The sequence below is a fragment of the Anabrus simplex genome, chromosome X (genome assembly GCF_040414725.1).
Source record: "Anabrus simplex isolate iqAnaSimp1 chromosome X, ASM4041472v1, whole genome shotgun sequence".
Classification (NCBI taxonomy): Eukaryota; Metazoa; Arthropoda; class Insecta; order Orthoptera; family Tettigoniidae; genus Anabrus; species Anabrus simplex.
In genome coordinates this window covers 171,052,788-171,077,797 of record NC_090279.1, presented here as the reverse complement: position 1 = coordinate 171,077,797, position 25,010 = coordinate 171,052,788, and the positions used below count along the sequence as shown (strand labels likewise).

At 39.3% G+C, this 25,010-nt stretch overlaps 1 protein-coding gene across 1 annotated transcript in view; it reads right to left on the bottom strand.

Moving 5' to 3' along the window:
* Nucleotides 1-25,010, bottom strand: part of LOC136886750 (uncharacterized) — a 275,978-nt gene that overhangs the window by 54,001 nt on the left and 196,967 nt on the right. Inside the window, exons 8-16 of the mRNA XM_067159555.2 lie at nucleotides 23,018-24,223; nucleotides 22,775-22,954; nucleotides 20,981-21,104; nucleotides 18,604-18,734; nucleotides 18,361-18,507; nucleotides 12,304-13,797; nucleotides 4,527-4,667; nucleotides 2,101-2,366; nucleotides 240-384 (exon numbers count right to left, since the gene is read on the bottom strand). Coding sequence (XP_067015656.2) covers nucleotides 240-384; nucleotides 2,101-2,366; nucleotides 4,527-4,667; nucleotides 12,304-13,797; nucleotides 18,361-18,507; nucleotides 18,604-18,734; nucleotides 20,981-21,104; nucleotides 22,775-22,954; nucleotides 23,018-24,223 — 3,834 coding nt within the window. The remainder of the gene's footprint in view (nucleotides 1-239; nucleotides 385-2,100; nucleotides 2,367-4,526; nucleotides 4,668-12,303; nucleotides 13,798-18,360; nucleotides 18,508-18,603; nucleotides 18,735-20,980; nucleotides 21,105-22,774; nucleotides 22,955-23,017; nucleotides 24,224-25,010) is intronic.

The window sequence follows — 25,010 nt, the reverse complement described above, 5'->3', positions numbered from 1 at the left end:
TAGACTGGAAAAGAGCTTCACCCTCCAGGTGCTTAAAATCTGGCTAGGCATACTGAAGACTGCTTTGAGATGAGGAAAGAAACAGGAGTGGCTTTCATATAATACTGTATGTATTATATATAAACATATCTGAACTGTAGTATGTCTGGCTAAATACTCAAGACAGACAGAATCAACTGGGGAAGGCTCTTCTTATGTACCTCAGAAGGAGTAAATCAACCGAAAGAGACAATCCTTACCTGTCCATTGTTGTCTTGCTGAAGAGCCTCCGGACAATGAGGACAGCGGTAAGCCGTCTCATCACAATGCAGAGCTCTTAGATGGTGTTTCAACATTGTTTCATCACATGTAAGATAACTACAACCAGGAGCCCCACACACGTATCTGTAGAAAGAAAAACATAAGTTACAGTAAGTATCAGAAATAAACAATTTTTTTACGTCGCACCAACACTGATTAACATTTAACAACAACATGTTAAATGTTAAAAGTGTTACGTGTTAACTGGTGACACCATATACATGTTAAATGTTAAATACTGTTTCATTTAACATTGTGTCCACACTTAATAAACATGTTAAACTTTACTTTCTTTGTTTATATACAGGTAGTTCATCATATCAATTTGTGGTAATACATTTAGGTGTCCAGTATTTTCGAACAAGGACAATGGACTCAGATGAAGAGGATTTGGCCTTTGTTATTGGCACTGTTGCTTCTTGTTATGATTTAGAAATGCAGTTTTATTAGGCACATTTCCTCCCCTCATCCTGCTCACTGCTTCAAAAGCAAACCACTTTGAAGTATAAACTTTGTCCGCTCCCACTCCCGCCCCCAACTTTCCGAATTTTCTGAACTTTTAGCAATTCTCGACTGTAGCGGCAGCGGAGGGACACTAGTTTTTTTCTTCGATGCATTCACAGGAACAATTATAGATAATTTCGAGGCGGTATGGCGTTGTTTAGTGATTATGCTTTACTTTTGGACACTAGAGTAATAGGGCTAATCACTCTATCCCACTTATAGTCAAGGTTATAGACAGTGGTAGCCCCTATCTTCTCCTACTGCAGGGGATTTTGTGAACAGTACAGAGAGGCTTAGGGATCATAGGCAAGGCCAATTAACAAAAATCTGGAAATGGCTCACTATGAGGAAGTCTTGAAGAACACACAAGATCTTGAATGCGAACAACTTCATTTATTTAGATATCTCATGATCTGAAAAGAGTGGAAGGAGGTAAATGAGACCAGTCTAGAGAGATGGAAATTAACAATGAAGAAATAGAGGTGATTAAGGATGTCATCTTCCTTGGCTCTAAAATTTATCTCAAAAGTGACTGCACCCCTGAAGTCAAGCAGCAGCTGGCACTTGAAACATAGGCAATGATAAGCTTGCAAAATATTGGGAAGAGCAGGAACATCAGGGTGATAATTTTCCCAATAGACTGTTATGGCTGCAAAAACCTGACAAAAGCCAATTGATGGATCATTGCATTTAACAACACAGATAGGTTTTATGGCAACAATGGGATAGGAAAGGGCTAGGAGTGGGAAGGAAGCAGCCGTAGCCTTAAGGTACAGCCCCAGCATTTGCCTGGTGTTAAAATGGGAAACCATGGAAAACCATCTTCAGCGCTGCCAACAGTGGGGTTCAAATGCACTATCTCCTGAATGCAAGCTCACAGCTGCGCGCCCCTAACCACACAGCCAACTCGCTCGGTGATTACTGTGAACAATCATAATTAAGAAACTCGTGGACCAGGTCCAGAAAGAAAATCTCCCTGGACACAGTATAGTGAGACAAAAGCTATCCTACCATAGCCACATACATGAGAAGTACCTCCCTGGACAAGGATATCAAGCTCGGAATGACAGGTCGCAAAAGAACTCTACAGTGGTTAGATGATATGAGATGAAGATCCCGGAACAGAAAGAAACTGCCCAGAATAGAAGATAATGAAGACACATTATGCACGGGATGACCAAGAGCCATACTTGACTGACCATGGTGTGGTGGTTCAGTAATCATTTTGGGAAGAGTTCTAAGCTACTGCACTTGACAGCTAGTTATCCACGTAGTGACAACTCAGCCCATACTTACCTCTCATGCTCAGGTACAAATTTGGGCAGGTGGAGTTCAGCCCAAACAGAACCAGCAGAACTGCTCGCACTTGATCCTGAATACTTGGTACCGCCCATACGACCAGATGCATGGGAGCTAGCAGCCAGATTGGTCATCTTATCAAACATCATCTCTGCATTCTCCAAACAAGGTACAGGGTTCACGGGTTCGTAAGTGGGAACATCACTCTCAGGCAGGTCATCCTGGAGGTGAAGTTTCAGGTGACGACGCATGTTATTTACCACCTAGAAAGAAGAAAGAAACTCCTCTTTCATACAATGTACAATGTGACAAGACTGGCATAAAGTCTTTGATTTGACAGAAACCTCTTACTCTTACTGTGTTTTTTTTTTTTTGCTAGGGGCTTTACGTCGCACCAACACAGATAGGTCTTATGGCGACGATAGGATAGGAAAGGCCTAGGAGTTGGAAGGAAGCGGCCGTGGCCTTAATTAAGGTACAGCCCCAGCATTTGCCTGGTATGAAAATGGGAAACCACGGAAAACCATCTTCAGGGCTGCCGATAGTGGGATTCGAACCTACTATCTCCCGGATGCAAGCTCACAGCCGCGCGCCTCTACGCGCACGGCCAACTCGCCCGGTACTCTTATTGTTAACGTGCAGACTGACCTAGAGCTTATGCTGAAAAAGGACTACAAGGTAATTTGTTCGCCACAGGCTCAGTTATTTAAGCACTCAAAAAACAATGTACTTGTAATAATAAACTTCCAAAGGTGGTGGTGGTGGTGGTGGTGGTGGTGGTGGTGGTGGTGGTGGTGGTGGTGGTGGCAGTTGTCTTCAATTTCCCTGTTCCAGCTCTAGCCAGGTTGGGATGTTAATGGCATCATTTCATCTTCCTCTATTCAACCACCATTGCTGCTCATCAACTGTGTTCCAACCCAGGTTCCTTACATATTGTTCTAGTTCACGTCTAATCACCTTAGTCTGGGTCTATCTCTTATTCTCCCTTCTCCAATCTTAGTCTCCATCATCTGCTTTGGTATCCTTCCCTCTTCCATCCTATTAACATGTCCTAAGCTTTCTCGGCTTATTTCTCTCCATTCAGTCCGAAAGCTTTTCTACTCTGATTTCCTACAACACAACCTCATTTCTAGTCTTGCCTATCAATTCTTAAAAAATTTCATCTCACTTGTTTGGATTTTACTCTCCTGTCTATTTGTCAGTTTCCAGGCAATAATACATTTTGTACTGTATATATATGAATAAATCCCACTGTTGATTCCAAAAAAAAAAAAAAACATCAACAGCACTTCATGTTCAACGTGACCTACCGTACTTTCTTCAGTCTCAGCAATTTCTTTTTACACTGCAGAGGTGACTGCATTTTTTGTTTCAATGTTTCACTCATAAAACTATGTTTCATCTCTACATTAGCATGATTCAAAAGTTCAAACAGATGTTAACTCAAAGGTATCACATCTACTCAGTCAGGAACATGGAACAAGTTTAGAAACTTACAGACAAATTTCTAATGTTTTCCGTGAAAACTTGATGAAATAATCCTATTGAGATATTACGTTCTATGCTACTTCCGGAATTGTCAAACAATTTGAACACACGACTTCACAAGCACGAGTGTTATCAAATGATATAGATGTTGATTCCCATAGGGAATCTGAAATATTTTACTCAAATGAGTAAATTTATTTAGAAACAAAGTCTCTCATAGTGCACTGGCACTGCCAATGGCTGTAAGTAGCTTACACAGTGGCCTCCACGATATGCACTAGCAATGCGTCTTGGTAGCTGTGCTATTTACTAACTGATGAGCCCAACTTATCACAATGGGGCAATACACTGGCAGCTAGGAATGAGCTAGCTGGAAAATTTATAATGTCCAATAACGGATCAACTATATTGGTATTCGTATTATCAAATGACATTGAGGGCTGTCCTGAACATGTGTTTTCATCGGTCACAGCCTACCGTCTTTGAAACTGTTGAACCACTCGTAGCACTGCACACAACTCGCTTATTGATCGCCATAAACAGTCTTCATCACTTGGTACATCGCCGTAAATACGTTCCCCAGTTTGAAGCAGAAGCAAACGTCGATACACCGCTCATAATACCCAGACATCTCAACAATCACAACATATACTCGAACACACTCGCTGCTGACCGATAACTAATATTGTTCCAGAATTGTGTGGCAAATAGCTAGCTGCTTAGGAAGGATACCACTATAAAGCACCACTTACCGGGAACCACTTTGACTTCACAATGGTGCTGTTTTCTTTTCGAAGTTCTGTTATTTTTTGAAGAGATAAAAATTCAGTTCAAAGAAAATAATAGTACAGACCCTGCAAGTTCATTACAGCAACCTTCCATTGCACAGAATAGAAAAGAACAAACAGTACAGTATATTTTAAAAACTTGCTTACCTTTGTGCGGTATGAACAGGCTCCACAGCCAAGCCAGTGCTGAACAATCCACTTGCCAGGCAATGATTCAAGTTCTTCAGGTCCAAAAGTTCGTTTATTCTGAGGATCTGAATTAATCTTACTCTTCCATCTCATTCTATCCTAAAATATGATACAAAGCCATTAACAATTCTACAAGCATGTAGTATCAGAAATGTCAAAAATTATATTAGAATTCTGATTCAGAACAGAAAGCCATGAGAAGAAGAGACAAAAAAGTGGTTAATTACTACATTTCCATCTGAAATATCCACAGCAGTCTATAGATTATCTTACTAGTGTGAACCAGACTTTTATGAATGCTTTCTGGTACAGCCTTGTTTAAAATGTGATGTTTACATTAGAACAATTTGTTTACACTGCAGATTGGTATGGGAAGTATTCTTCTGTCAAGTAATGCCAGTTTCAATTCACTTGCAGATTTCCTGGTGACCATCTTTCAAATAAGAGTGTGGAACGTAATACAGTGAAAAAACTTCCACATCAGGCCCATTATTAAAAAAAAAAAAGGAAATAAACTTTTTAACAGAGGAAAAGGCTAGAAATAGGAGCTCCCTTGTAAAGAAGTCCCTCTAAATCTCTGTTCCATCACACCACGCAAGATAACGTGTCACTTTCTTCTACCAAAAACGCAACTAAACTGCTAAAAGCAAAACTACTAACTCACAGCTGACCAAAATTTACGAAAGCCTAATAGTGGAATGCAGATTCAGATCTGTAAAGTTTTCTACAAACTGTTCATGATAAGTATGCTGATCCGAAATGATTAATCTTTAGTGGTGACAACAGGGGATGGATTCACTTGAGAGGCCATGTGCAATTGCTACAACAGGGCAGAAAATCTCTACCAGTTTCATGCCCGACTGCTTCACGATTGCATGGTGCGATGAGTTCTTACAGGATTATAGGGCCTATATTGTTTCATAAAACTAACTAAAAATGGTGATCGACACATAAAGCTCATTCTTAGAATCTGATGGTTGAAGAAAGCCACAATAGTCATTACATGCCCAACTGCTTCACGATTGCATGGTGCGATGAGTTCTCACAGGATTATAGGGCCTATATTGTTTCATAAAACTAACTAAAAATGGTGACCGACACATAAAGCTCATTCTTAGAATCTGATGGATGAAGAAAGCCACAATAGTCATTTCATGCAAGATAATGCCACAGTACACGCTGCTAATTAGTCAATGGTAGTATTACAGAAAAGTTTCCAAGGATCGTATGATTAACTGGCCATCTACATCCCTCGATTTAAATCCCTGCAATAATTATTACCTCTGGAAGATGTTGAAAGGAGAAGTGTACACCAATAACCCTCACATAAGAGAAGGAAACAGGACAATATTCAGCATCAGCATACCGAAACATTTCACAGGCTGAGATTCACAGTGTACCTGCAAACCTATTTAGGAGGTGACAAACGTGTTTGAGTGCTGAAGGATGTCATTTTGAGCATCTCCTTTAATGTCAGGCAAGATTTTTAGTCTCTTAGTTTTACCAGAAATAGCTTTCTATAACTTATCTGAGGCTGACTGGCATGCAGATAGGGTTACACATTTTGCTGGCCGGCGGACGAGTTACAACATGGTTAACTCAGCATGGTTTGAGTAGTGCTGCTGCACAGTTATGAAATAAGGACTCTGTACATTACGCACAGGCTGTAGACTTCTCAAATACATTATAGCATTCACTATTAAAGTAAATATCCTTTCTCAAACTGAGGTAATCGGTCACCTCAGGCAGATAAACGTCAATATTTAATCATAGGATTACCGATGAGAGCTACGCCCACCTATAGACAGGCCAACGCAGCCGGTCCAGCACTGCTACACCGTCTACAAATGGTGAACAAGAACTTCATTTTTTTTTTAGTTTACTGGTTCAATCTCGAGTGCTGATTCAATCTCTGGCATGTTTTCCCATCTGCTGAGCATTATGTAGAACTAATTGATCAAATAGCTTCGGGAAGTAACTTACAGAGCTTTTTGTAGATGTCTGTGGAGTTCATCTGTGATGTAAACAAGCTACCAAACAGTCAACTGGTAACTCAGCACTTAAAAGGTTAACAGCTGTAACACATTTGAAATACTGGCAACTGTACTCAATTTACTTACTGTAAAACTATGACACACTCCAGAGCAGACCGAGACCATCTAATTTAGTTTTAGACCACAGACACTTAAATAGAACTATCTTTTCGATCAAAAAAACTTTCTTGTTGATTTTATACCTACTACAGTAAACTCCTGATTATTCATGTGCAGGTTATCCAGCAGCTTTGCCAACCTCTGAGATGGTCAGGATTGTACAATAACCCCCAAAAGATCGTTTTTTTGAAGAGCGGATCGTTCAACTTAATATAACCATTAAAATATTCGCTATAAGTCTATTTACAGATGCAATAGCTCACTTCCGCAACAGCACTCTTCTCAGAAAGCTGACTGGTACAATTCTTGATTAATAATACGATATTTCCGAAAAGTCTATTACCAACCGATCCGGGCCGCACATAAAACTCCACGTTTCGCGGTTTACGTATAACACACTGACTGGCCAGCAAGCATCCATTCACTGTAGAAATAATTTGCCTATTCCTGTTTTTGACTTCCATGAGATTAATCTTGCTGAATATTCTTTCATAATCGGCATTCGGGTGAGGGGGTGACAAAACAGAGAGTGAAAATTCTGGAAGTGCGGGAAACTAACATTCACCAAACGCGCTTTTCACCTCCTATAACTTAGCCCGAAAGTCATTTACTTCAGATTCAGAGCAGGTTTTAACATCATGTTAACAAAGGGTAATTTCCTCCAGTCATTGTCAATCTGCTGAAGGTGAATACTACAGAGGTGCCAACTTTGAAGTGGATTATCAGTAATTGCCCTCCGCCCCCAAGAAAAATTTCGAGTCAAGTCCAAAGCATACGCCTTCCTTCTTGATAATGACACACCCCTTTTGCCCTTCCCTCTAGCAATCTATCGAAAAGTATATCATATTACACAATAACATTTGCACGCAATCTGTTGGTTCTATGATAAAACATTCCTTGTAGCTTGTTTCTCACGCAGCAGCTGCTTTTCAGTGTAGTTTTTCTTGAAGCATCCTTCCAACTGTGATGACATTTTCGTTTTCTGAACCATAAGCGATACCAGTGCAGTGCAGATCTTTCTGTCAACTGTCAGGTACACTTAACACAGCAAATACAACATTACTGAAGGATTTGTAGTGGAGCTCCTTCATTCACAATTAATTTTACAACGCTTATGGGTAGCAAAAGAAGTCACGATCGAATAAGTAACGTTGCCAACTCACAAGCACTGAAATAAAGTCGATTTAGGAGAAAGGCTCGAAAGGACTCAACATTTTTCCTTTTCTTTTGTTTCCGTCAAAAAATTTTTCGTGAAAATGTCAGCTTTTCCGTCATTATTGCCCCTTTGACCGTAACTCCGTAATTGTGAGGTGAAATCCGTAATAATTACGGACAATCCGTAATAGTTGGCACCTCTGATACTATGATCTACAGGCACGAGACTGTGAAGTAATTCAGAAAAGAAAGAGCCCACTCTTGGTAAATTCCCTTTGGGAATCTCATTATTCAATTCAGATCATACGGTTGGCAATGCTGTTATCCAGGCATCCTTAAAAATGAAATAATTTTTTTTTTGCAATATTTACGTCGCACCGATATAGATAGGTTTTATGGCGACGATGGAACAGAAAAGGCCTAGGAGTGGGAAGGAAGCGGCCGTAGCCTTAATTAAGGATATTGCCTGGTGTGAAAATGGGAAATCACGGAAGATCATCTTCAGGGCTGCCGACTGGTGGCTCAATTAAATAAAACCATGAAAATAAATAAATAAATAAATAAATAAATAAATAAATAAATAAATAAATAAATAAATAAATAAATAAATAAATAAATAAATAAATGTACTGGAGTGTACATTATTCTTCCTGCTTTTGAACTCCGCTTACTCTCAGCTGACCTCTTTCATGTAGTTTATAAATTTAATAGTCAAAATTAGTTTTGGCAGATTGAAGAACCTAACAGTTATAAGTTGTACAAGAACGTCGAGGGACTGCGAGAAAGATTTGAATTAAAATGCTCAAATTAACCAAATTCCACTGTAATCTATGTGTTCTAATTTACTGTCCCCTAACTTGCATTCAAACCTATAGCTTCTCTCCCCTACTGACAATAATTTTCAACTATAAATATACAGTACCGGTAGTTTCCATAAGAATTCCCCTCCTTAGACACCATTTTAAATTATCATCTGTTAAGACTGCAAGTGAATTCTGAAATTATGATCAAATCAGCAGTACAAGTCAAACTGTATACTTAATTTCCAGCAACATGAATCCCACACCAATCGTTTTCTACTTTGTGTACGATTTGTATATAAATGAATGAGGAAATGAGAAAGATCTAGTTCCTGTAAATTGCTTAAGTAACATAATTAAACAGAAGTAATTAATATATGCTCAAGCAAGGAAGCTAACAAGAGCAAAATATATGTATGTGTATAAAACAGATGGAGAGCAGTGTTACGTATATGTAAACAACAGGTTTTACAGCGGCTGTCTTCACATTCGGCAGTAACATCACCAACAAGTCTTATTCCAGACAAAGTCATCATGACTGACTTTATCCATCATCATCTACCAGCTTCAATGTTCACTATGCCCAGCGTTCCACACTGACTTCACTACAAACACTCTAGCCAAACAAACATGTGACACAGCAGTAATACCTGCAAAACACGTAACACAGCTTTTCCTGTCTCCATTCATAACCAGCACCATCAAAATTTCATTTGCTGATTGTTTCTCAGTTAAAGTACTTACATTTACTACCATATTCCCAACCTCCTGATCTTAGAGATAATGAAGCTGAATGGTGCTCAGGTCTAGAGAAGTACCTGACAAACTCTCCCAGGTCCTTTTTCCTATTTTCTTGTCTTGTACTCCCATCCATGTAAGCCTATACACTAAGGGTACAACCTTGCTCCTTCTCCCCTGTTAATAATGAAGGTAGTGATTTATAGTTATTTTCTGATCTGTTTTGATTCAATGTCGCTAACCATACAGTTTAGGGACCCTCTTTGCCGGTACGACTTCTTACAGTTACTTTTCATCTGGCACGCTGACACTAGACAGTCTTGGTTTATTTCACGAGTTGCGAGATTTACATATTGCCACTGCCGTATTGTTAAAATGACTAGTGTTACGTAGTAAAGCATATTTTCTTTTTCTGTAGGATTATAAGTCTGTTTGGGTGATACTACGTAGGTAGAATTGCGGCATGTTCGAATAATGCATTTAATTACGTAGCGTTAAATGACAAACGCAGCATTTTATTAATACGGTCTTGTTTCGTACAATTTGTATGTATAGAATTCAATTAGGATATCTAAGAAGCAAGAAAAACCTGCAAGAACTCCGAAAAGGAAAGCAATGTTACCTCCTCTATAAAGATCAATTCATTTGAATTCGTTATCAACGTATGACTTTTGTATGGTTTGAAGACTTACAGCATATGTACATGTAATATATTTGCTTGTGTGTATAATAACAGCGTAGTTTCACGGAAGTCTGACAATTAATAGCAAATTTCAGGAAGGGAGCTAAATTACGTATTTAAACCAAACACCAAAGAATACGGTTATAGTAATGCGTATCTTAAAATAAATGCAGAAATATATAACAAAATTAAGCGAGGTTGAGAAGAGTGTGCACTTCCGTAATTCCTCATTGAGCTTGAAAAGCTCCTACTTGTTTGACCGACATAAGATAAGTTACAATTATTATAACAGAGTCTATAAACACCTGACTTCCGTACAAGATACTTAGAGCATGTTAAAACACTGAAATATAATAGATTTTCGGCCATGGGACAGCACATGGGTGATACTAACCGTAAGTTCACTAATATCAACCAAAACATGAAAATTCTCAGTTATACAGAAAGGTCCCCTCCTCAATATTAAGCAAAAATTGTTTTATCCTTCTGGAACAGTTTTTCAATCCTAACTTCAATTTAAATGAAATTTCAGGGAAATCACATATTTTATTTGACCTTTTCATTCCTATCTTTAGTAATCATGTCTCAGATAGAAAGAATTCTTTCTTTTATAATCTCTTTAAATTCCCCTTTCAGCAGCAGTCTTTCTTTCCGCATCCTTTAGCCCCACCTTAGACACCCGTTCTCTCTTCCCATCCCCCTACCCTTCTTTACCCCCTCCCCTCTCTCCTTATCTACTCCTTTGTTTATAATGCCTGCTTCCTACAAGAAGTCAGTGCTTGTTCCCTATCCACTCCGCTGTTTACATGGCCTGTATGCTTCCTCCAGCAAGTCAGTGCTTATTCTACATCAGACATTAGAGGTGAGTCTCATAAATAATTTCTCTCCTTTTTAATTTCATTTCTGGATGTTTATTCATTCCTAACTCTGGCAATCATTTCCAGATTTACTTCTTTGAATGAGGTCATATGTCAACTTAAAGACATCATATTATGACAAGATCATAACCCTAATTTTTGTTATTATATGTATTTTAATGTTATCATTATTCCTGCAACGCTGTCTTTGTCTGGTATACGTATGTTATAGTTATCACAATCTGTTTAATTTTTATTTGGCTGAAGGTGGCGAGTAAGTGGTTGAAACCAGTCTCAAGACTGATGTAATATCATTTACTTGGTATATTGTCAATATCTTGTCAATTTATTTCTTATAATTGCACTTCAGGGAGCCTCCGTGGCGCAGGTGGCAGCACGCTGGCCTCTCATCGCCGGGTTCCGTGGTTCCAATCCGGTCACTCCACGAGATTTGCACTAGACAAAGCGGAGGCAGGATAGGTTTTCTTCCAGGTACTCCCGTTTTCCCTGTCATATTTCATTCCAGCAACACTCTCCATTATCATTTCATTTCACTGTCATTTATTAATCACTGCCCCAGAGGAGTGCAACAGGCTTCGGCAGCCGGCACAATTCCTATCCTCGCTTCTAGATGTGGGCTTCATTCATTTCATTCCTGATCCGGTCGAATGACTGGAAACAGGCTGTGGATTTTCAATTGCACTTCAATACAGAACAAAAATTAAATTTATAGCTTATAATTTGTTACATCATGCAGAATCAAGCGCTCGTATGAGATTCCATGCTAATCCATACACTGCTCACGCATGACACTACATGATAGTGAAGCTAAATATTTAAACTCCGATGTAATTGATGCAATTTTGGTGACAATAATGAAGATGATTAACTAAACAATTTTACAGTATTTACGTTTTAATTGGAGCACCCAACAACTCAAATATGTATGAATATGTAACTAGCATCTATCTAGGTTATGTTAGCTGGGCGGTCTGTAAAAACGACAGAGCGGTGCGCCCATTAAAAAGGTCCTAAGGAGAACACTGAATATGTAACTAGTCCTGTTGGCAGCAGTGATGAGCGATTAAGAAAGAGAAAAGGGCGGTGTTATTTGCTTTTTAGTGTATAGCCTTACGTGCTGAGTACTATACCTGTCCCGTCCCTCCCTTTTCCTCACAACAGTGATCACCTTCATTCATATTGTATCCTCCACTGACAAAAGCTGTAGCCAAAAATTTTGTGCCCGTTTCTTTTCCTTTATATGAATTGTATCCTCGCATGATTACATAATAAATCACAACTCTCCATCTGTTCCCCATAAGTATATACAAATAGAAGTAAAATACTAACCTTAGGAAAGACAACAAACTCATCTGTGTCATGATTCTGTTTGCGAGGATCAATAGGCACCATCCGTGTGTTACCGATCTTATGTCTCTGTTTTAAATGTTTTATCGCTTGTTGAGATACAGGTGCTCGGAAAGCACACAGAGCACAACCATAGCGACAGACACCATGGATCCTAAGATGTTCTAACAATGAGTTGATCTGTTTGAACTGGCGTTGACAGTGGACGCAGATCAACACCGAACAGTCCCGAGACATATCACAGATGAGAAGATGTTCACGCAGGGTAGCTGCGTCTGAAGCGGCGTAGTTACAGGTGGCATTGCCGCAACGATACAGCTGCTCTCCAGAAAAGCCGGTGCTCGTCAGTTCCTCGGGAGTAACCAAATCATCGTCTTCATTCTGCTGTTCGTCAGCTGAAAGAGATACTATATCAACTTCCATCTCAGATTCAGGCACTTCTAACTCGCTTTCCGTAACTTCAATTTCTGGACACTCGACTTCTTTATCCCTGACTACAGTCACTTTGCGTTTGCTATGAGAGCCTGGTCCTTTTAAAACGAACTGTACAAGACCTCTGATTTCTGTACTCATAGGATGTTCCATATCTTTAAAATTCAAATCACAGAGAGGATTTAGAACAAGATTTTTAATTTTTTGGATTTTGGCAGCAATAGAACTGTTAGTTATAACCCCTGATGAGGCCTTCTTGGTAGGTAATGATGGCATTTCACCAGAGGACTGAGGTTCCATTTCAGTACCTGACGACTGAGAATCATTCTCAGATACACCCAACGGATCAACAACGGAAACTCTAATGTTTTTAAATTCAGAACCCTTCCGTTCCTTCAGTGTGATTAATGGTTCAAAATTAGCATCCGACCTCTTAGGCAGTAAATAGGGGGACTTTTCTGGCCGTTTGACAGGAGAGGATGCAGCAGACGAGTCATCTGAATCTATGACCACAACATCAGGAACTTCGACGCGTTGTTTCTTTTCTGGTCGAGCAGGGCTATCCAGAACAATAACATCTGAATCCGTTTTTCTTTTTTTACTATTACTATTCTTTTTGGCTACACCTGCATTCTCATTACTTTTTTGCAATTTCTTCGATTCAATATTCGAAGATGCCTCAGCACTCTCCAACATTCGAGGTGCTGAAACACTTCCACTCTTAGCATTATCAACTGCTGCTTCTGTAGTGGCAGTTGGCAATTCATCTTCAGCCATTCCACTTTCTTCATCCGCCAATAATTCATCAGGAATTTCGCCTGAGAAAAGCCCTTCATCAGTTGTATCAATACCAGGATTCTCCTCAGCAAAAGCTTGATAGTCCTTCCAGAAATCACAGAGGCTAACTTCCCTTTCGGTATCTGGCAATGCAGGTGGTGTTGGCGGTCTTTCCAAGCCATCATCAGTCATATATTCCACCTCGTCTACAATCATCTCTTGAAGCTGTTCCAATGCCACTTCTGCAGCAGAAGCATCATGACCAAGCTGGAAAAGAAAACATATCTGTTTACAAGAAGACACTTAAATGCCATATATCCCCCACAAAAAATAGGAAAATAAAACGAGAATTATTACGTATAATCACCAATCTTTTACCTCTTCCACATTACCCCAGATCTGTCCACTGCCCTCTCAGGAAAAGAAAATACAGGTATACTTGTACCATAGGACTGACGGGTCATTTTACCCATATTGTTTTTTTGTTATCTTGCTTATGGCCAATTACGATTTTAAATACATAACTTTTGTTGTTTTCTAACTGAGTAAGTTTTACATTTTGCACAAATAACACAAATTAATTTTAACATTTTACCTTTAAGGACTGCAGGGTCAATTTGACACCATTTGTAGTAGTATAAGTAACTGGATTTTTTTTTCAGTTAGTAATCATATAAAATGTTTGTCCTCCTCCATAGCCGAGTGGTTAGTGTCTAGGCTTTTGGAAGGTCCTGGGTTTGATTCGCTGCCGTGCCAGGGAATTCTGCCCTGAACGGTAAATCTCACTGGCTTGGGAACTTGCTGTTTGTATCTTACCATTCATTTCAGACTTGTAGACACTTCTAGGCATAGGTTAGTGATAGGAAGGGCATTCAGCTCTAAAACATGTGTCAAGTCCAGAATTCACCTATACTGGAGCTGATAGGAAGGGCATTCAGCTGTAAAACATGTGTCAAGAATTCACCTATACTGGACCTAGCACCAGAACTTGGCACTTCGTATATGACTAAGAGAAAGTGAATCTCACCGAACCGTTGATGCCCTCTCATGATCAATGGAAGAAGCCAAGAGTCATTGGATCCCAAGTGAGGTGCAGAGATGGTAATTGTGCAAGGAACATAGCTCGTGAGGTGTGCATGGGATGTGAGAAATCTGTGTGCGGGAAGTGCATGTCTGTGACCAAAGTATGGTGTTCAAAATGTTCAGAGGTACTCTAGATGGTCATCAATCCACTAAACACAGTGTATTGTATACAGTTGTGACAAAATCATTGATTTTCTTATCATTTTTCCATACGTTTATTATATTTTATTCAAGTTTTGATTTCTTATTGGAGACAATATTCTTTTTAAATAACTGTGTACTAAGTTCATCTTTATGTTCATCTATTTTTCAATAAAAGGAGATTTCAAAATAAGAATAAAGAATAAAGTTTTATTCTTATTACTTGATAGTGCACTTCTTAATCTCTTTTCTACAGTACAAAAAATTTGATGGATCAAAATGACCCATCAATCCTTTCAGGTAAACCGGTTAGGCAGTCCTTACAGTGTTAATGTTGTCTGCACTGACAGTATGGCAGAGAAGTTGTTAATCTAAACTTTAGCTCGAAGAAGGCAGTATCGCCTAATCACCACCACAACCACCACCACCTGCAGTTTCCAGCTGTTGGCCAGGTCTACTTAGTCTTGCCTAATGCTGGTCCCTAAATATTTCCACTGAAGCTAGTGATTTATAGTTTTTTTCCTAACTGTAGGGTTGCTTTCTGTATTGCCATCCACACAGTGAAAAGAACCGTATTTCTTATACAGCATCTTGCAATTACGGAGGATTGCCCCAGTTAATACAGGATGTGACCCTGAGTGCATGTGCCACTCCTGGAAGCAGTTGCATGTCAGTTTTTTTTGTTCTGCCTGGTCAGTATGATTTAGAGAAGTGCTGTGTACAGTCCCATCATGTTGCCTCATGGACTGCCGAATTGCAGATATATAGCAAGGCTACATTGTTGGCCTTTCCGATGCCGATTTCTCATTATCAAGGATTGTACAACAGTGTAAAATGAAAGGTCTCAACACTAGTAAGTCCTCTGTATGCAATGTGATAAAATTACATCAGAACGGTTTCCCGCCAGAAAAAACAAATTCGAAAAAACTGCTGCGGAATAGAGTTCGACCCTCCTGGACTCCGGGCATCATTAAGAAGGTAAAGGCTGCTGTCCTGGAAGAAAATCCACCAACTCAAAGACACCTTACCAGCCACACAAATCTAAAGGTACAGTCTACTTTATAATTAAAGAAGAGCTGAACCTGGTATAGCGGCGTAAGGCACGTGGACATTCCTGGAAAGCAAGGGATGTTAAAGAAGGGCTCACTAATGTCAGAAAATTATACAAAAAGTACCTACCTAGCAGGAGATAAATGGCACTTAATGCAGGATGCGACCTTGAGCACGTGTGCCACTCCTGGAAGCAGCTGCATGAAGCTTTGGTTTATTTGGACGACATCAACAAGCCCCGGGCAATTCACTATCGCCCAAAGGGCCAAAAAGGGTACTCAAACTTCGTCAAGGAAAACAAAGAAAAGTTTGCTTGGCGGTTCAAGGCAGTTGCAGGATATTGTGCCCTAGGTATATTCAAAATCCTCAGAGTGCCAAAAAATGTTAATATCAATGCAACCTACTTCCAGAGGAATGTCATGGACCCCTATTTCGATGAAGAAATCCCTCAGGCTGTATGTTGAAGATACTTCAAATGTATGGATCGACATGGATAAAGCATCCAGTCATACTGCCAGATCATCAGTCACCTACTACGAGAAAAAAGAAGCAGCGATGGGTGTCTGTGTCATACCATTTAATGGCATCCCTGTCAAATCACCGGATGCTTCACCGACGGATTTCTGTGGCTTTAGTTTCCTAGAAAGAGGGTTTTCTTCTGGATATCCCACCACTATTGAGGTCTTTGGAAAGTGTGCAAGGAGGTATGGGACAATATTTCTCTTCCTGTACTCCGCAGAAGTCTTCTACTGCGAGATTGAGATGTAGGGCAATAGCCCATGCCCGTGGCTATCACATCGAGCTCAACCGGGTCTGGAGAAAAAGAATTGCCTAGGACAAATTGCACGTCAAAATCTTCCAAGCTTAAGTGGGGCAACCCTCCGTATCTTTTGGTGTTTTAATGCCCAAGCATCCAGATATGAACAAGTCCATTGGCTGCAGTAATGGGCGTTTGTGATCTTTACTTATTTGTAAGTGAGTGAGTGAGTGAGTGAGTGAGCACAATAAGTCATCTTTATTCGTGGCGACGTTAGGGCTCAAGGCCCTCTCTTGCACTTAACCACAACATTTTAAAAAAAATATTTAACAGAAATGTATTTTTTTAAATATAACAAATCACTTTTTAAATTATATAGTAGTACTAATAACAAATATGGAGATAGTAATAATAGAAATAATTATAGAATGTACAACAAATCAACATAAATGAAGAGGATAATAACTATAAAACAATAGTAATAATAAAAGAAGGAAATACATTCCTAATTTTTTTTTTAATATGCTCATTCACGCACTCATTCACACTTCACTCAACGTACAAGTCACCTAGAAGTATTCAGTAAGTGATTTTGGCAATCCATCTTAATTCTCTTACGAGAACGTAAATCTGTAATGTTATCAGAGAGGGTATTCCACAGTCTAGCAGCAGTGACTACAAAGGAGCGGTTGTTAAGTCCTGGAGTGATAGAGATATAGTTAAAGAGGAGCCAGATCGTGTATGTGGTTGTAATAGATGATGATGATTATGATGATGATGATGATGATGATTGTTGTTTAAAGGGGCCTAACAGGTAGATCATCGGACCCTAATGGTACAAGGTGCAACGAAATGTGATGATCAGCAAACACGATACACGAAGGCAACGGACTGAACACTCGCAAAATAAAGCATCAAATAAATACGCTTGAAAATGAGGTTTCATAAATTACACAAGCACATAAGAATTTATCCTCTATCCTAGGGGGAAGAGTATTGACCGTACTGGAGGTTACATTGATCAAAAATAGGAAGAAGTAAAAATAAATAGGAAAATCGGAAGACTAGTTAAAAAAACGGAAAGTTTATGGGTAAATTGGAAGGGTTGGCAGGTATGATCATATATTATTTAGGTGTTGAAAATATGAAAGAGAAAAGCAATTATTAAAGAATAAATGATAAATAAGTATGGAAAGTGGACTTTGACAAAGTTAAATTAATGATGCATTTTATGAAAGAATTTGTTTTCTACTTAAATACAATTGATGTGGACAGTAGTATATCAGATTATTAAATGTTAGTGTATGTAAATAATAGACTACGACAGTTTCTAGAGTAATATAGTGGAATTTGTAATGTTAATTAAAATAGATAGAATTAATTATGCATGATAATTAAAGAATTAACAAATCGCTATAGAGTAATAATGATAATTATGTAAGTTTATCTATGCAAATGATATTTTGAAGTTTCATACTGAGCACTTAAGTGTTTCTTCTGATGTAAAGGAACATGCAGTGAATTAATCAATTTTTTTAAAAAGGACCGACGATTTAACTTCCATGGCTCGGAGACCAGGCGTTTGTGTTCGCCTTAGTACACCTCTCTTTACACGCACTCAGACCACTTACATTACCAACCACCACAGAAACACACAATAGTGAATACATCTCTCCACACATGGTTGGCGTCGGAAAGGGTATCAGGTCGTAAAAATGGGCCAGCTCCAATAAACTGGATGAAGGGCCAGGAAGAAGGATAAGAAGTTAAAATCTGATGTCATCTCGAAAAAAACTTACTCCGCTTGGATCACAGCTTCGCACCACTACCAGAGGCAACAAATTCTCGTGGAAATTACACAAATGGTGCTGCATTTCTTCTTTTGTATCTGTGCCATGGAGACAGTATCGGCACTGGTACAGGCAGAAGGAGTGAAGTTTGTAGTGCTGTAAAGAAGAAAAGGTGATGAAAGAAATTATTAATCCTGATAAGGCTAAGGACACTAAAAAGGACTAGTAAAAACAAATCAATAAGATTCTTACCATAATCAATCTGTCAGGTTTAAAGCTGTGATCTTCACAGATATGACAATAGTAGCATGTGAGATGAGGATGCTCAGTTTCCAAGTGTACCAAAAAAGCTTTCGGGTTGTAGAACGTACTTCCGCATGAACCTGAAACAAGTAGAAAGGTCATAAGGAAGTTCAGCATTAATGCAGTACACTTTTCAGAAATCCTAACTAAAACACAATTTATACAGCTAATATGTCCTCCTTTCTGTTTTGTAAGTTGCTTTATACAATTTGGCATAAATTTCACAAGCTTTGAGCACATATTTTTAAGTTAATCAACATGAAACCACACTGGCACCAGGAACACTATCACGCATATTTTTTTTTGGAACAGTTCCAGGAGCATACGACGGTCCTGATGTTTCGCGCACAGCCACTGAAGTCAGTTGGAACCCATGAAATTGCAAAATACAGTCTTCAGTAATGTGACATTAGAGGAGGATGTAGCAGATTTTATAGACACATCTTGTTCTGATGATGATGATGATGATGCTTGTTGTTTAAAGGGGCCTAGCATCTAGGTCATCATCCCCTAATGGTACGAAATGAGACGAAATGGTATAACAATTTAAAAATTCATAATGCTCCACTGACCAGAATTCGAAAACGTGAGGACGAAGAATGAGTAGATGGATATGAAGTTAAAACAATCAATGGATCCGACTCGCAATGGATATCTTGTTCTAACATGTACAGAAGTGTTAAAAAGTACAGAAAGGACAATATCTGCACCAGAAGGCCAAGTTCTGGACATAGGAGAAGCCCTACTGAGCGCGATGATTGCTTTCTCATAATGCAAGTTCTTTGTGATCGACACACAAAAACTGTGGAGGCCAGAAACCATTTGCAGCAAGTACGGGGCACAAACATCAGCGAAAGGAATGTAAGGAGGAGGTTGTATGAAGCGGATTTCAAGTCCAAGAGACCCGCCACAGGACTTCTGCTTACACTTGAGCACCATGCCTCTTGGGTGCAATTTGCCAATGCCCATCGAAAGTGGACTGCGGAACACAGGAGCTCAGTGCTGTTTACGGATGAATCCAGATTGTTTGAGGGCACTGGATGGAGGGAGAGAGTATGGAGAAGGTCTAGAGAACGTTATTCACCCTGTACTTTCTATGCAAGGATGCTGTTCAATCCAGGTTCTGTGACGGTCTGGACTGGGATTACCAATGATTACCAATGATGCACACACAGAGCTTGTGCTTGTCAAGATCGGAGAGATTACAGTGGATTACATGGTGCCTTTTGAACCTGTCATCGGCGAGAACTTTATCCCGATGCATGACAATGCTCGCCCGCATCTTGCCATTTGTGTATGTGAGTAATTGGATGAAGTCAGAATTGAGTGTATGGTGTAGCCAGCTCGTAGTCCCAACCTAGACCCAATAGTGCACATCTGGGATATGCTTGGGAGACGTGCTAGGAATCATTCCCCTGACACACTGGCTCAACTCCAGGCTGCGCTCCAGGCACAATGGAAACACAGGCCACAAGAGAATATTTGAGATTGCATCCTGAGCATGCTTGATAGAGTCACAGCTGTAAGTGAGATAGGTGGTAATACCCATTACTAAGGCAATGGAAATGTGTTCACAACACGTGGACAAATGGACTGTATACAAAATGGTACAGAGCTCCAGATTTTGACATTTCCAAATTTGTGTTGGTGGATTGTTGTGATTGTCACGATCAATTATCTTTATCAATTAATGCGCTGAAATTTCTCAAATGGGCTAAACTTATGATAAATTGTCATATTATTGTAATGTCATTATTTTATTTTTAACAGGTTTTAAAGGCTATACGTAGTGTTTCACTTTTTTTTTTTTTTTTTTTTTTTTTTTTGCCAGTAAGTGTGCATCACTTGTAGAACCTCCATGGCTCAAGCGGCAGCGCGTCGGCCTCTCACCGCTGGGTTCCGTGGTTCAAATCCCAGTCAGTCCATGTGAGACTTGTGCTGAACAAAGCAAAGTTGGGACAAGTTTTTCTCCAGGTACTCTGGTTTACCCTGTCATCTTTCATTCCAGCAACACTCTCCACTATCATTTCATTTCATATGTCAGTCATTAATCATTGCCCCAGAGGAGTGAGACAGGCTTCGGCAGCTGGCACAATTCCTATCCCCGCCGCAAGATGGGGGCTTCATTCATTCCATCCCTGACCTGGTCACTGACTGGAAACAGGTTGTAGGTCTTCATTCAAGTGTGTATCACTTGCAAAGCAACATTAAGTGTAAACAAAAATGGGGATTCTTTGCATCTTCCTAACAGCAATATAGACAAAATAATATCTCTTGACTGTTCAGACAAAAGTAAAGTGTGCAAGAATACACAACTCACACATACCTTGATTGCAGACATATGGCAGCATCACCGTCCCACGAAGAGGCAAGTTAGGAATTGGAAGCGGTAAGTTCTCTGGTACGTGACATAACAGCACTCTGATACGTAGGTTAGTGTGATTTGTATTCTGCAAACAGACATTTAGAAAAATGGTTATCAATATAGACACAAAAGCAGAATGTGGGTACTTTCTCAGTGGTTCTTCTACAAAGTTTCAACACAAAAATATCTCATTTCATAATCGACGAAATAGTCCAGCAGTTATACAGTGAAACCTCATTAAGACATTTTTTGCAAGGGGCAAGGAAAAGGACGCGTTAAGTGAGAAAACGTACAAATGAATATATGAATGAAAACAACACAACAGGGATATGAAAACACTGGATATGATTTTTTCTGACGAGGGCATTTTACGTCGTGTATCCATGGCTACAGTGAAAACTGTAGATCTATCTACCATTACGAAAGATCAGAGGAAAGTATTAAAAGGTGTGAAAAACACTAGAGAACCAAATATGGAAACGTTTTCTGCTGGGGATCATAAAATAACAAGTAACAGTACTCAGAAAGGTGTGAAAAACACCAGAGAACAAATAATAAAACGTGCACAGGGGCCAACAAAAACATCAAATTATTATTGCAGATCACACTTTTTCTAAAACAAATGTTAGCAGAAACCTTTTATTTCAGAGCAGTGGGTTGTTAAACATTATTTTTTGGTTACACTCTTAGATGATGAATTGGAGGTTACACTCGACCCTGTGCAACTGTGAGGAATGACTTTGGCTGCCATTTTCAATTGAACAAAATTCTGACCGACTTGAGTGATTGCATCGAAACTCGAAGGCAGAAGTTTCAACATTTGCAACCTCTGCGCTCTTATGCCAGTCCACTTTCTGATAGATTTTTATTCTGTCTTCATTATTAAGGAATTTTACAACATTTTCTGTACCCATAACTAGGCTATCACAAGACAAATATGCACCACGCTAGTCAATTTCACAAGATTATGTTACTAATCCAGATATAGACTACCGTATCACGTGAGAATTATTAGCTATACTTCATTGTACCACTCAACACAAAATACATTTCTACCTTCTGAATGGCATGCGAAATACAGGCACAAACAGGTGTACTCTGCTATTCAGCTATATCGCTGCTAAACGGCAAGCAAAACTGAACATTCCTGACGCTAACGGCTTGCTCCCCGAAAGAGCAACTTATCCTTTGAAGTTCAAGAAGGCCTTTCTTTTCCTGTAATCATGCAACTAAGACGACAGCTCTTACCCGACTTGGAAGTCAAGTTTCTTTCAAAAGGGATGACAATACAGTAACATTTTCAGGTCTAGGAAAAATGTGATCGTACTAAGTGGTAATAGAGAAAATTTGCGACGTCATATGCGAGGTATTTCTTACATAGATATAATACAATGAGAATGGGGACCTTTAATTTATGATGTGCTAAGCGAGAAAGCGTGTTAACGAGGAAAGCACTTACAAGGTTTCACTGTGTTTAACTGAAGACCCTCGGAACCTTCTCTCCCGTGGAGACAAGTACCATATAACCTGTTACTGCAGAAAGGTTTTAAGTGTTACCAATTTAGCATTAACACCAGCCTGAGAATACAAACTATGATCCTTTGCCATTATGTTAATTAAGGATTAATAGAAAAAACATTTGTTTTAATTAATAAACAATCTCCACTTCCACACAAGAAATCTCTGTTCTGTTTATTCCAACACTTATCTATTCTTCTTGGAATTAAGAAATATCAAAAGGAACTCTTAACTTACCTGATGGAGAACCACATAGGACTGAGTCATGGCTCGGAAGAAACAGTAAGCACACTGGAAACGACAGTGTCCATGGGCCTTCTGTGTGTGAGCTAGAAGAGCTGCGGGGTTGTCGTGTATAGAACAGCAATATGCACATTGTTGTCGATAAGCCGCAGAACTCTTTCGTTGACGAGTTTTCTTCACCATGGCACCGTTACCTCCAACTTCTGTTTCACCACTTGATCCATTTGTTTCTACCACATTACGTTCAACAGCACTCTGTTTTTTGTAGGCATCAAGTCTTAAATGTAGTTCTACATGTTTCTGACAGTGTTGCTCAAAGACGCTAGCCAAGTCCGTCGTGAAAGAACAATGTCGAGCCATACATTTATACAGATGTCGTAACTTCTCTGGATTTAACATCAACTGATATACACGAAGTAATTTAGCTGCCTTGGTATATTCAAAAGCACGGAAAGTCTTTGAACCAAATTTCTTCTTCATACCTGCTTGAGTCGGTAAAGTTGAGCTTCGCTTTAAAATAGACACAGCAGGGACAAGAGAGCCATGACTAGAATCCTGGGGAGCAGTTAAACTTGCAGTATCAACTGTCGAAATGGTGCCCAAAGTTGGCTCTAAAAGAGATGTTGGAAGTACAACTGATGTGTCTGCAATACAGTCTTGAAAAATCCCCACTTCTGGTAACCTTGTAGGTCCAGCATTATCAATCATAGTCAATTTGTCAGACTGTACAGCAGTCGGCAGAGTTGAAGAGGTAGTAGTTGACAAAGGACTGTCCAACACAGTAGGTAGATAAGAATCTTGTAAGGACATATCCCTTACCATAATATTATTGAACTGTTCTCCAGATGGCTGCTTACGAAATAGTTTCCTATTTGTGCTCCCGTAGGTTTTGTGTAAGTTCAATTCCTTTGCTCTAGCATTTGCTTGTTTAGAGTTAGGTCTTATTATGTCTGCAAGACCTCGCAATTGCTGAGGAATTTTTGATGACTGTACAACAGTTTTGTTAACAGTAGGGAGGAATGTGATAGTTGAAGGTAGAGGCTGTCCGGGTGAAATAGGAAAGAAATGGACCTGGGCACCCTTTGGAGAAGAAATAACGGCAGTTGAATTAGAAGAGAGAACAGACAGCCCTTGACCTCCTGGGGGAAGAACTAAGGATGCTTTAGCATTTGGAGACAGAGAATGCGTGGGTGAAGGAATAAGTATAGAGGCTTTAGAACCAGGAGACACGGTCTGGCCCGATCCAGGTATAACTATAGATGCTTGGGAACCGGTCTGCAAGGCCGGATTGCGGATGTGGAATGTCGTAGTAGTGTTTGGAGACACAGGAGATGAAGCAGAAGGCACAATAGAAAGATTATCATCCACTGTGAGGTTCAACGTCTTGCTGGGAGAATCACTAGCATTGCTGATTGTGTCTTGGCATTTGAATGGATCTTCAATCTAAAAAAGAGAAAAGTAAACAGTTAGCATATGACATCATTAAGTCAATAACTGTGGTGAAGAAGAAGAAGAAGAAGAAGAAGAAGAAGAAGAAGAAGAAGAAGAAGAAGAAGAAGAAGAAGAAGAAGAAGAAGAAGAAGAAATGGTGCCTTTACATGTGCCAGTAAATCTACTAACATGTATCTCTTGCATTTCAGCATTCTCAGTCTACTATGCCTCAATTCAATCCAGTAAACCTGAGCATAGGAGGGGAGTAATTACCCAGGCACATGAAGTACTCGGCTGCTCGCCGAGTTTACACATCGGAGATGGCCATATTTGAATATGCTACCTTTGTGATACTGCAAGTCTTTTAATGATTTTGAAATTTTTTCAAGGCTACGGAAAGCAATGCTTGTAAAAACTTTTTGAATATTTAAAAAGATCATACTTTTCTCTACAAAAAACAGTTTTAATTATCATAACAGTACAGTACTCAATTTATTTTTAAAAATTTAGGAATATAATTTCTACAAACAAACAAAAAAATTCCGATGCAGCTATGGATGCCAGTCAAGATTAATATTTTAAAATTTGACAAATATTGAGAACACATCTACTAAAACATACTAATTAAATATACAATGGTCAAATGGCACAGGTATCCTTGTTTATAACCAGTGATTTGCTTTCCCGCCATTCGTTGTTTCATGATGAGTTTGCATCAAGATTCTGCAGGTTGTCATCCGTACACAGGAAACAATTATTAGAGAGCATATAAAATTAAATTACAGAACCCACTTTACAC